The sequence below is a fragment of the Camponotus floridanus genome, unplaced genomic scaffold, assembly GCF_003227725.1.
Source record: "Camponotus floridanus strain SB8 unplaced genomic scaffold, Cflo_v7.5 scaffold1, whole genome shotgun sequence".
Taxonomy (NCBI): Eukaryota; Metazoa; Arthropoda; class Insecta; order Hymenoptera; family Formicidae; genus Camponotus; species Camponotus floridanus.
Genome location: NW_020229214.1, coordinates 7,027,433 through 7,041,420, shown reverse-complemented (window position 1 = coordinate 7,041,420; position 13,988 = coordinate 7,027,433). Strand labels below are relative to the sequence as shown.

Here is a 13,988-nt window from a genome sequence, read left to right as displayed (position 1 = left end):
CTATGATTTATTGGACATTCTAAATAACAATCGAATAAAAATAAGCAAGTTTTAAAAATAAATTTAATAGTTAAACTTAAAAATTGTTGAAATGAAAGACATTAATAAAATGAAATAAAAATTTAATTTTTATTAAACAATTTTTATAAACAAAATTTAAATGTTAAAAAAAATTAAATTATTAAATAATTATTAAATTAATTTTAACTTTAATTTTAAAATATATGAAATTAAATATTACAAGTTGAGAAAATATTAATTCTAATAAATATATGTAATGGCGAATATTTATATACTTCGTTCTGATATCTCCAGAGACGAACTGAATTTGATCGTGATCGAAATCGTACTAAATAATTTGGCGATTGGTTTTACATATATCCTTGTCATCATATTGTGACGAAATTTAGCTCGTCCATTGTGTCGTAATCGTATGTGTATATGTGTGAACAAGTTTTGATTCATTAATGACCTCATTTTTTTAAGAATCTCTTGCAATTATAATATTCTTCATGATATTCTATTTTCGTAATGTAAATATTTTTAATCGTTACGCACAATTTATTTCAAATATACATTTGCATCTGCTTAAAATAAATTCTAATAGGATTAATCTTTAATTATTTGTTATTGGAAGTAAATAGTAAATATTCTTGAACATCTGTAACAGTATCGTATAAAGTTGTATGTAACATGGAGCCTATAATTGTCAATTTTTTTTTAAATTCATGTTTTATATTAATTTATGTATCTGTTTAAAACTTTAATCATTATTCATTCCGCAGTTTGGATACAATAAATATTAATATTACATTAATTTCTATATACAAAAGACAATTACTAATCGTCTTGTATCCAATATTTATTATATCTTAAATAAATGAAAATTATCATGATAATTTGCAATTATTTCGATATTTACAACTATTAAGTATAAAATTTAGAATTTAGGATTTATCATTCAAAGTATAATAATTTACTTTTTATTACTAGACAAAAATCTGAGGAGAGAAATCCGAAGGAGTTGACAGGATGACAGGATTCAACACTTTCGCTGAAACGACCGGTAAGTAAATTTATTTATGTAATTAACTCTCTTGAACAATAAATGGCGTGAAAGTCGAGTACAGCAAACCCTAACTCAATTTTAATCCGAAACAAAATTGTTTCTATTAAAAAAGAGAAAAATATTTTAAAATAATTATAATAACATTTACATAAAATATTGCAAAATGTATAAAATTGATTTTATAAACGTTATAAATTAGTTTTAATATACGGGTAATAAGAATAACTCGATATTCGTTAGTAAAGAGGATTAATGACGTATTTACTCGCATTAAATCCGCTCACATATTTTAATTTATTATCCCGATTACATTTTCGGTATTTGTTAGATAAATTTAAAAATTAAAATTGCTATTATTGTGTTATGTATTAAAATTGTCATTATTATATCATATCAATTTAAAAAATAAATGTATATAATATTTATATGTGAGTGTATATATATAAATTTAGAACGTGACTTCTACTTTAATAAATTAAATTCTTAATTAACATGATAAAAAAATGATAGTACTTCGTACTTATTTGAAATAAGAACACACACAATTTTATTTGCCCACAAAAAGAATGAGCTATAAAAGTATAAAAATATTTTAAAGAAATGATTTATCCGATTTAAGAATAAAAATAATTATATATGATACATATATCTTAATATAAGAATTGTTTGTAACAATTTGCAATAATTTTCCTTTTGTTATTAATTTTACCAATAATTATAGTTAAAAATTATGCTACATTTGCAATGTAACTTTGAGAATTTTAAAAATATTTTAAGCCTGCTTTTGTCATATTTTTAGAAATTGTTATTCTTAATGATTTTCTGTTTTGTGTTGTTATATTTGCAACAAAAAAGGCAGTTTTGTCAATTTTTAAAGATATTCAAAATATGTTTGCATATGTATTTTTTAAATTATACTGTAACTTTTAAATGGCATAGTTACAAGCGAATAAAAAATTATAAATGCATACAATTGAAGAAGTATGACAGAGGTGTCATCAGAAAAGATGAGTGATTTATATATTCACAAGGATACATTAGGTAAATGTGCAGTTATTGTATTAATTATTGCTACATCATACATAGAATTTACACAAACAAAGTAATTATCTCAAATCAATTATTTTCTTCTTTAAAAATTAAAAAATAAGTTGGACATATATTTAATTAAACTAAAATCAATTAATTCTTTTTAATTGATAGTTATATATATATATATATATATATATATATATATATATATTATGTGTGTGTAAATATTTGGCTTTTTAATAATTTAAAAAAAATCATTATTGCTCATGCTTAACAATCTCGGCGGAATTAATACAATTGACATTAAATAATTAAGAAATATATATAAGATATATATATATATATATATATATATATATATATATATATTGTATATACTATACAGAGAGTTTGGATATACATATATACATTACATCATGTAGTATACCAGATAAAGTTTTTTTTATTTGAGATTCCTTAAAATATATATATTTACATAAAGGTTTGGGAAATTTCTGATAAAAATGCAATAAGTTTTTTTATACTCATAATCGCAACATGAAAAAGATTTTCGGTAGTTTCGGAAGTTTTATTTTTTAAATGTTTTTCTTCTGAAGCCAAAACAGTCTTGTTATATTTCTCTTCGAAATTATCGATAAATAGTTTCACAGGTTCTGTGAGATTTTGCGTGTTTTCCAAATCATTGATAATTGCTCTTTGTGACTTTGGAATTATCTCTTTTTTAAAAAAGGATAATTTTTCATCGCTTTTTAAGACATTGTTTTTTAAACTTTTATCCTTTTCCTTATTTTTCATAACAAGGATTTTATTATTATATAAATAATTTTTATTACGAGCTTTTATGAAGTCTTCAAGCAGATTGTCGTGATTTCTTTTATTTATTTGAGTTTGTAAATAACTTGTTTCTGTATTGTTTTTCGTTATCATTTTTTCTTTTTCTTGTTTAGTAATATTTTTATTTAAAAAATTTTCCGTGTCTTCGTGCTTGTTATTTTCAATCAAAATAAACTTGTTTGATTTTTTTGACTGTATTTTATAAAAATAAAATAATATATTAAAATAGATGATGTATAATGTAACGAAAAAGAGAGAGAAAAAAAGAGAGAAATAAACAGAAATATTTACTAATATAAAATAATATAAAATAATAATAAATAATTTCGTAAATTAAAATAATTTATAGAAATAAATTATTCTTATTAATTCTTCATCTTATTAATTTAGATATTACAGCAGAAAAAGCACATATAACATAATTATCGAGAAATGATCATTAAAAGTAACGATTATTGACTTTCTAAGCTATATTATTTTGTAGCTTGTACGTGAAAACTACAATATTAATTTAAGTTATAATTTTTATATTGAATCTATTTTTTATATTGTTTGATAATTACATATGTAAACATCTTTTTTCATCTAGTAAAAGATCAACCGCAGTTTTAACAGATTATTATTACGTTATGAGAATAATTACCTCGCCTTCTATTTGGTTTATGCCTGCAATTATTTTGTTTTTGATCTCTCTTCGCTGCCTTCTTTTCTCATTTTCTTTTGAAGGAAATAACATTTCACATTTACCAGATGGTATTTGGTCTTTTATTTCTAAATATTTAATTTTTTCGTTTTTATGTTCGTCTTTTTTCTCTGATTCATGATTAATTCCTCTATCTTTGACATGTATAGAAACATCTTGCATACTTTCCGATGAATAAACTTCTTTATCTGGAATATTTTCATTTAGCAGATCCGAAAGATCTTCATATACAAGTTCTTCTGAAAATTCATCATCCGAATATCTTATTGAATCTAATATTTTTCGTGCTAAATATTGACTTTCGGAATAAGGAATTTCGGAACTTTCTAACGAATCTTCATAATCTTTCACTTCCAACATCTTATATGAATCTTTAGTCGGTATAAAGACGATACATTTTGTTGACTTATATTCTTTTTCATCTTGCTGATTGATTTCCAAGTTTTTCTGCGAAGAAGTTAAGTAATTTTTTAATTTTTGAAACTGAATTTTATTTAATGGTAATTCATCATTTTTTGTTAATAGATAGAACAGGATTGGTTGATTGCTAAGTATTTCTTCGGAGTCTTCCTTTAAGTGATCGTACATATCGTAATTTGATCCGTCTTGTGTATTTGTTCTTGTCAATCTAGAAAATCGAAAGAATAATCATTAATACTAGTAATAAATATAAAAACTAGAAAAAATTTAAAACTAACTGTGAAATTTGAAAAATAATTATACATATCTTTTATATATCGTCTTTTTTACTAAATCAGCAATTATACATATAATTGTATAATATATATATTTTAAATTAATTGGTTTATAATTATAGAAACTTCTAATATTGCTTGTTTATTGTCACTTGTCTAAATATATATATATATATATATATATATATATATATATATAGATCTTATTTAATAAAATAATAAATAATAATAAAATACATTACAGAAAATATAACAATCGCTCTAGATGTTCATCGCTTCTAATATTTCTTCGTGTTCTTGCATTTCCTGTTTCAAGTTTGCTCAATCCAGAATCATTATCAATAATTTTTTCAACATCTTTGACTGCGTTATTATTGTTAGCCATCTCATTATTTATATCATTTTGTATCTCGTTATTTGAATCGTAGAATTCATTAATTTTTTGGGTATCTTTAGCTATCTTAAATATATTCTTTGCTATATTTTTTCTTTTATTATTTAAATGTGTCGTTGTATATTCTGACTCTGCAACATTCTTATTAAATTTTCTTATATTTAACGTTTCTTCTTCATGTATATCAATATTTTTAGGAGTTATAATTTTTTCGGTAGTATCTTCAGTTTTTTCAACATTCAATATGTCTTCTTTTTCATGAGAATTGATAAATTTTTCATTTTTTACGTATTCTCCAATTTTTACATCTTTTGCCAATTCCATTTTTGTATCTGTTGTAGGCATATTTAAGTTACCATGTTTTGTTTCAAGATCTTTATAAATATTATTTAATTCATCTGTTGTTGTATTGTTTATAATTTGATCAATATTCCGTCGATTAAGAGGATTTGACCAGATTTGTGCAAATCTTGCGATATCGTTTGGCCGGTCATGTTGTTTGTGTATATCAAAAATATATACGGCATTAGCATTTTTTTGATCATTTTTAATCGATGTTTTTTTCATGTATTCTTGTAACTTGGAAGTTTGATGTTGGTCTTCGCTAAATGTTGATTTTAAAAGAATTTGATTAATTTTTTCAAGCATCCATTTTGGAATTGAATTTTGACTTTCGAGTTTAATCTTTGAGTAATATTTCGGAAGTTTTGAATGATTATCGTGCAATTGTAATATCGGCTCGCCGTCGCGATACGAGAACGATGAAGGATCGATTGCAAAGATTCTATAATTATAGGACTTAGAAGGTACTCTTGATTCTCCCTCTTCAATTATTTTTTCGGAATATCGACAATCTTGATGATCTTTATGATTCGAAAATCTAGGTATTTCTGCTAGTTCTTGTTCATTTTTTATTATTTTTGGAAGATGCTCGTAATATTGATTATATTTGGAATTTAAAGCTGTAAGGGTCGATTTTTCATCGTCTTCAGTTATTTTCACGTGTCGAGGAAACTGATAATATTTCGGATAACGTTCTTTCTTTATTTTCGCAAATGTATATATTCGATTTGGAATATTTTCATGTTGTTTAGAAACAAATTCGATAGGAATTTCATATTTTTCATTATTATTAGCCTTGGGAATGTCATTATCGTTTAGAATGCTAACAAACTCTCCCTGATCGATCTGATGACGAAAATGATCGTTTTCGTAAAATTTCTCCCAAATTTCTCTTCTCTTCAGATTCCGCTTCTGTTCGTTCTCCGTTAATTGATGGTGATATTGCTGCAACAATTTTTCCTGTCTCGCATATAGCTTTTCTTTCAGCTTGTTGATCTGCTTCGCACGTTTGTTCAAGTATTCCTCATATCTCGTATGTTCTTTCAATGGAGTTTTACGAAATATAGTTTTCAATTTTTTTGTTTCAATATTTTCCTTTAATTGTGTCCCAGCTGCGGATTCAATATTCTGAGTATTTTCAACACTTTGTACATTATCTTTTGATTTTGTTTTTGACTCGCTCGATTCTGAATTATTAAGTGTTCTATATGTTATTCGCTTTTTGATAAAATTGTTATTTGGTAAAATTGTTTCCGTCGTCATTTGCTCTTCGGCAATTCCCTTTGTTGTTTCAAGAAAATTCGTTGATTTTAAACTAATTTTATAGTTATTATCGCGCCGTTCTTCGTCTTCCTGATTTTCGGTAATTGTTGAGTAAGTTGAGCTGTCGGTCTTTTGTTCCTTGATGAGATTTTGCGTTTTTTCGCGGATTTTTTCTTGCTCGTCCTCAGTCGTGGAGATAATAATATCTTGATTATCCGAAAACATTTTAAAAACAATCTGGGAAGGATCATACGTCGTTGTCTTGTTTTCCGATTGGATGCTTGGTGATTCGGTACGAAAAAACATTTTTGTAATATCATTGTTAATAATATCATCATTATTCAATTCTTCCGCATTATTTGTAGAAAATTCTGAATTTACCAAAACACTCGTGACGTTAAATTTATCTACATTATGATATTGCTCCGAAATATTATTTACTTCTGAAGTATCCATTATTGATGTCGAATTTACATCAATCGTCTGCGTTACGTAGTTTGGTTTATAATCCAATGTACTTGATTCTGTAGTTATGATTTCTGTAGTTATATCATGTTCTTCATAATCAGATTCAATGACGTTAATGTTTGGAAGTATTTCTCCCGCCATAATTTTCTCGTGTTCTTCTTTCGTCATAGAATTTTCAATATTTATCTGCGATTGATCGCTTCCTACATTTACACTTTCTGAAGAATCTAATATTTGACTATCGCGTTTTGAACGATAATAACAAATTGGCTTCGATAAATAGGAAGTTTGGATAATTCTGCAATGGCAATCTTTTGTGTTTTCTTTGATCATTTCTTCAGAATGAATCTTTTGAATGTTTGCGTAATTACTTCTTTTAAATCTTTTATTATGAAGAATTGGATGTTGTATTTCGCGAATAGAATATTCCGTATTTACATCGGCAGGTCGAGAAAATTTAATTGCTTCTGTATTAATATTATCTCTATTATTTAATATATTCGTGGTCAAAACTTTTTCTTTATCTAAGTTAGTTTCCTCGTATTTCATATTTTTAGTGCGATAATTATTATAATTAGAATTTACAGTGGCAGTTTGAGAAGGTTGATAAAAAAAATTCGAAGTTTTCTGTTCTGATTCTACTTTTAGTTTTGTTTCTTCAGATTTTGTATTTGTTGCTTGATGATTTATGTAAATTGGAGTTTTGACAAGTTGATTGAATGGCATCGTAGAGCGTTTCAAAGCAAGATTTAATGCCTTGTATTTTGTGTCACGATCATGTTCTTCGAGATCGTAATAATCAGCCAACTTTTGCATGCTTTCTTCTATATCTTGTTTTTCCTCTCTCTCTTCAGGTAGTTGTTCTTGAAGAATTTTTACAGTAGCTATTTTATTATTATCTCCGACATTCTCATGTTCTTGAGGAAAAAATTCTGCTTCCAAAAGATCGTCATAATTTTTCGGATTTCCTTTGATTTTTGTATTAAACTTGACATTTTCAAAAAACTCGTTTGGTATGTGATCATTTTCCATTTCTATCCATGTATTATCTTCTATATGTTTTTGCGTAAAATCTTTTCTGTGTTGCATATTCTTCAATACTGAATCCTTCTCATTGCTTTCATTTTGAATATAATCGTAATTTTGTTCCGACGAGTCCCCTGTAGTGATAAAAATGTCGCTTTCGGGAAATCCTCTGATAGGATTATGTCGAGAAAAGCCATAGAAATTGTTTTCACCGCTGTCAGTAGTCCTTGGATTGAATGGTATCAACAATTCATCTCTTTTAAACTCATCTCCTCCTTTCCGTTTTGTTTTTCTTTCATTTATATAATCTTTCGTGTTCTCAAATCTCGAATGTTTTTTAAAAACATTGTCCTTCTTTAGACCTATCTCGATTAATTTTTTGCCAATATCTCTCTTCATTCTTTCAGATTCCTGGGTTGAATGCTGATAATTTTTTATGTCACGAATTTTTTTTTCTTGATTGTCTTGTTCAATGATATTTTTATGTTGTTTCGATAATTTCTTTTCTGTAATGTTCTCGGTCATTTCCTTTTCAGAATAAACGCAAGCTTTTACCTGTTAAATTAATATTATTTTAGTTATTTTTAAATATAATAAGCGAAATATTTTATTTTAGTTTACCTTTGCATTAGGTATAACCCAAAAACCTATATTCCCAGAAGAAAGCTTTAATTCAAGGCTATCAGATTTGATAATAATCTCTGGCTCTATATTTGGTAACTTCTTATCGTTTATTAAATCGAGTGGTTTATTATTTAATAAGACTTTTCTAAAAAATAATGTTTTTTAAAATTTGTCACTATAGATCTACAATTGATAAAAATCTAAAGTAAAAAAGAAATTTACACGATTCTTTTTTTTAAATAATTATAATAAAAAAATTTTTATTATAAAATATATTCATATTAGAAAATATATATATATATATATATATATATATATATATATATTGCTCTTTCTCTCTCTAAATAAATAAATAAATAAATAAATACATAAATAAAATTTCATTTATTCATTTTTCTTTCTCTTCTTTATTAGTAATTCAAATAAACCATTTTGTAACAAGATTTTTTTGCATGTAATATTGCAAATGAAATATAATATATACTTTTTACGCTATATGTGTATGTCTCTATATATGTTACAAAGTTACTTACTTTGAAAACATTTTGTTGCCAGTTTTGGTATCTGGCGACAGAATGTATTTGTGTAGAATTTTGTCTTTGAGGCCCTTTAGATTAGCGGTCATTTCTTTTGGTGTCAAATTTACACCAAAAATCGTAATAGCTCCTTTATTGTACAACGCAGAAGGTTTTGTGCATTGGCTGTACAGATGCATGTAACTTTCGTTGTTTGATTGAAGTTTTAGTTCCAAAACTTGACGTCCAACTAAAGTCTTGTGCAATAAAGATACCCAGTAATCCTGATTAAAAAAAAGATATTGTTAATAATGTATCTTATAATTTTTTATTTTTCTCATTTTAAACACGTAAACTTACACGTAAACTTACACGTAAACTCACAAGTAATTTTTGATATATTAAATATATTTACATGTTTTTATATCAACTACAATATATCAAATATAATCAGATATTTTATGATTTTTTTATAATAATATACGATAATATACGAATATATGATATTACACATTTATGATATTAAGTGACTTACGGGAGTTGCTATATAAAAATTTGATGGCTGTCTCATTATAACTTGTATGCCAAGTTTTGCAGCATTTCCGAGTCTTGTCGTCCAAATAAGTGCTCCTAGATATTCGTGTTTAAACTTTTCAGGTTTTGATTCCGCTATTATAACAATATATATACACATAAATAATTTTATAAATATATAAGACTATAAAATTTTATATATACACATAAAAATACATATACATATACATATAAAAAAATCTATATGACATAATATAAATATACATATAAATTAAATATAAAACTATTAAATAAAAATATGAAATACAAATATAAAAATTAAATCAAAATACATATAAAATTTAAATTTACAACACATATAAATATCATATAAACTCTTACTCATATAAACACAATTAATTATATAAATACTCTTAATTATATAAACAATATTAATTTATTTATAATTTTATAATGTTCTTACCAATCCATAATGGTTTTTTTCTCGTCATCTCTCGATTGATGATTTTGTACAGCTCATTCTTATCAGCAACCATATTATCATAATTCATGGAAATCTCATTGCTGTTATTGTTTAAAGAGACACTAGCAAAATCCCTGAAATTAATGCCAATAATTTCGGTCAATAAATAATGATTAAATCCATCAAAAAAATTGTTTCATTTTCTTTTGTTTTTCCTATCACTTTCATTATGTATATATATATTATATAATTTTTGTTAATATCTTTTTCTATTTTTATGTTATTTAATTTAATTTATTTTAATTTAAGAGTTTATATATATATATATATATATATATATATATATATAAGTTTTTTAAATTAAAAATAATTTTATTATATTCATATGTGTGTGCGTTAATTTTATATATTTATCATAAACCATCATAAATTATGGAAAAAAATATATTTTATCAGTTATTGCATTTTTGCTCTCATAGAATGTTTACGTATTTAATATATTTATAATATTAAATAAACACTTACGGATGCCATGTAATCGCCGAAAGTGCAGTATCTGCCGAGTTAAGATAATCTTGAAGATATTTCTGTTGTTGCGCCGTTTTATAAGCTACAATATCGGGTCCTGTGATTAAGCTGTTTGAATATCTCGGAAAAGTCTTGAGCATTTCGCGGAAACTTGCGACATGTTGGCCTAAATCTCCACCAGATAAATTGCATTTAGTTTGACATTCTATGGAAAAATATTTTATAACAATTAGAAATTAAATATATTTTCAAAATATATAAAGTTATATTTTGTATAAAACAATTCATAAAATCATATATTTAAAATATATATTTTTCAAAAATATTTACGAAAAATAAAAAATTATAAATATTAAACGCTTTTAGATATTAAATATTGTTTTAATTTAATTTAATTTATTATTGTCTCAAAACATAAAATTAAAGAGACTTTACCATAACCCAATTGCCAGCTGACGTTGTAACCCATGTGATCATTAAAAGAGAGAAGCTCCGTCATATTTATCGAATTTTTGGAATGCATTTTTGATTCATTCTCGATATATCGAGGTGCAATACAAACGATTATATCTAATCCAACGTTTTTCGTCCATTGATGTATCAATGTCCATTGCTTTGCTATAAAATTAAAACATAAAATTTAAATATTTTATAGAACGATCTAAAGAGAAAATAATGACAACCGCAAATATACACACATCCTATGTGTAAAATTGTTATCACTTCTATTAAACTAATAAAAACTAAATTTATCTTTCTATGAAAAATAAAAGTGATGAATGTCTTAAAACATGCACATGATTGATATATTTTCAAAGCCTTGATATATTTTCAAAGTTTTTCTAATATGCATCTTCAATATTTTTTGCACACATGTGCAAGGTAACAAAAGTATGATTTATATAATTAAATAAAAAAATAGATAAATAGTATCATATTTCATAAAATACATTTATAAATATTGAATAACGACTTTAAATATTTTTGATAAATATATTTGCAAATATTACAATTACAAATATAGTCATAATGCAGTTAGATTAAAATAGAGTAAAACATGTTTTTTCAAATAAAGTAACCATTTAAAAATGAATTATTCTAATTATTTTTTACAGCTTTAATTTTTTAATCGAAAACTTTTTATTAAATAGAGAAAGATATGCGAAATATGTGATTAACGTATAAATAAAAATTTATTGAAATAGATTAATTAATGATTAACTAATGATTATCGAAAATAATGTTATATGTAATTGCATAATCAAATGATTATTTATTCAACATTTTATAATATTTGTATTTAAAATAAAATTTGCCATGTATTTTGTGTATATATATTGCATATATATATTTTATTTTCTTAATTTATATAAATATTAATTGATTCATTATCGCGACATAAGTACAATAATTTAAATATTACATCGACGCTTTTGCAATTCGCGATCATATTATTATCTCGAAGCTTGTCGACGTTGCATTATGACACTTACTAGGCACTCTTGCCATCAAGGCTAATGGACGTGCATATAACTACCGGCAACCTCAAAATGAATTAATGACATTAGCATTACGTCATCGCGCCATCGTTCTCATTCATTGACATTGTTCTCCTTTTATACTGTTCATGATGATTAGATCATCGCATGATTAAAAAAGTCGGTCAGCAAGTCGGTCAAAAGTACGGCCAAAAAATTAAAATATTGTTATTTTTTTAGAACATATTAACAATTAATTTTTATAATTTTTATTTAAAGAATTTAATTGTGTCATTTTTGCAACGCGATTCCCAACTCAGTGCAATATATTAATATCCAGTCTTTTTTTTCAACATTTCTTACATGTACATAAAGCATATCAACGTATTATTATATTAAATTATGTTTGTTAAAAGCTCCTTTATTTAAAATATCTATAGAAAATTTATTTAAAATGTTTAATATAATATAATACTTTACCAAAAAGCGTATCATTTGAATCGACATCAGCGTTATGCGAATACATTCGCTCGAAGATATAAGAGTTGCTTTGTGGTCCTCCAAGACGAATGTAGGCCGGCACTAAACCCCGGGCCATATTTGTATTTCTTTCGATATTCTTGCTAAATAATTAATACAGATTGTGATACATTTCTTTTTTTAATAAACATAGAATGTCTGAATGCAAACTAGCACTTTCTTTTTTATTTTCAATTACAGAGAGATCATAATAAAATAAAATTCAAACTTTATATTTGTAATTGCACTATATTGTAATTATATGACAATATCTATACAAAAATAACGCTAAATAATTGGTATTTTATTTTATAACAATTAAAAACTTTTAATAATATTATAACTTCTGCCTTTAGATGTCTAAAAAAATTAAAATATTTAATAAAACAGAAATTTGTGAAAAATTAATTTTTTTTGAAAGATCGATAAAAAAAGCTGATCAAATCAATAAAATACCAATTCTTGTAGCGCAGAATGATTATCTTTTATTAATTTTTATTAATTTATTTTATTGATGTTTGTAAAAATTTGTTTTCTTCTTTTTAATTAAATACTTACGTGAGTGCATCGGTGCTATGCAACAATATTGCCGGATCCAATGTGAAACTGAGAAACGCATTGCTAGTTACGGCAATTGGTTTTTTATCGTTTATATTAATTATTACATTTTCCTCGAGACAATTCGCAGTAAAATAGATTACTTGCAAAAGCAAGCCAACATATTGTCGGTAATAATTCATCTTTATTTTTGATTATTTATTACATTTAATTCACGATTTTTATTCTCTTTCACGTATAAATTCAACACAATTAAATATATTTTAATTTTTCCTAGTCTTACATTTTTCTTACATATGTGAAATATTTAAGATACAGAAAGAAATTATTAATAAAAGTAATCAGGTAAAAGAAATCAGCGTGTATTAAGCTGATGAAGTGACAAAATTCGAAAAATTGAAAAAATATAAAAAATATAGAAAAATTGAGAAGTGGCTAAATATTTTATGTATTCACAAAAATTTTAAAGTTCTAACGTGTATGAGCGTAAACACAACAATTCGGGACACTTTTTTATGCGTACTGAAATGTTACGTACGTTGAAGCCGATATTTCTGAAATGGTGTCGACGAAAATTGCTTAGCACAAGTTTCGAAATGCAAATTTTGATGCATAAACGGATAATGTGCACATACAGCAAAAATGCGCTAATTGTGCAATTCTCTCAATTTCTTCAGCAATATAATTTGGTTGACATATTTATTAAAGTATTTAATAAAACTAAAAAATTGATTAAGAAAATATCTGAAATATCGATATCTCTCTCGTGCTAAAATCTTAAATTTCCGAGTATTCTAAATCCTAATCTCTTAAGTTTATATTTAACACTAATTGTAAGAGTTATGACTTGAAAAAATAAAATTTAGTACATACAATAAAGTACATACAAAATAAAATATTTAAATTTTTAAAATATGAGAAAAGGTTTAACGAGAGCATAGAG

The 13,988-nt window shown here is 24.9% G+C and overlaps 1 protein-coding gene across 1 annotated transcript; it reads right to left on the bottom strand.

Annotated features, from left to right (window-relative positions):
* Positions 1–3,479: 3,479 nt before the first annotated feature.
* On the bottom strand, positions 3,480–13,260 carry LOC105254094 (uncharacterized protein MAL13P1.304). Its single transcript, XM_025408282.1, has 10 exons — positions 13,046–13,260; positions 12,449–12,591; positions 10,926–11,108; positions 10,488–10,695; positions 9,963–10,096; positions 9,501–9,634; positions 8,984–9,249; positions 8,448–8,595; positions 4,576–8,381; positions 3,480–4,266 (listed from the first exon to the last, which is right to left on the bottom strand). The coding sequence occupies exons 1-10, from the start codon at positions 13,225–13,227 to the stop codon at positions 3,558–3,560; spliced, it is 5,913 nt and encodes a 1,970-aa protein (XP_025264067.1). The 5' UTR covers positions 13,228–13,260; the 3' UTR covers positions 3,480–3,557.
* Between the last annotated feature and the right edge of the window lie 728 nt (positions 13,261–13,988).

Coding starts and splice junctions, on each gene's coding strand:
- LOC105254094 (XM_025408282.1), bottom strand. CDS start 13,227: ATGAATTATTACCGACAATATGTTGGCTTGCTTTTGCAAGTAATCTAT. Junction 10,696..10,925: donor CAGCTGGCAATTGGGTTATG/GTAAAGTCTCTT, acceptor ATTTTTCCATAG/AATGTCAAACTAAATGCAAT. Junction 4,267..4,575: donor GAGCGATTGTTATATTTTCT/GTAATGTATTTT, acceptor TCGATTTTCTAG/ATTGACAAGAACAAATACAC.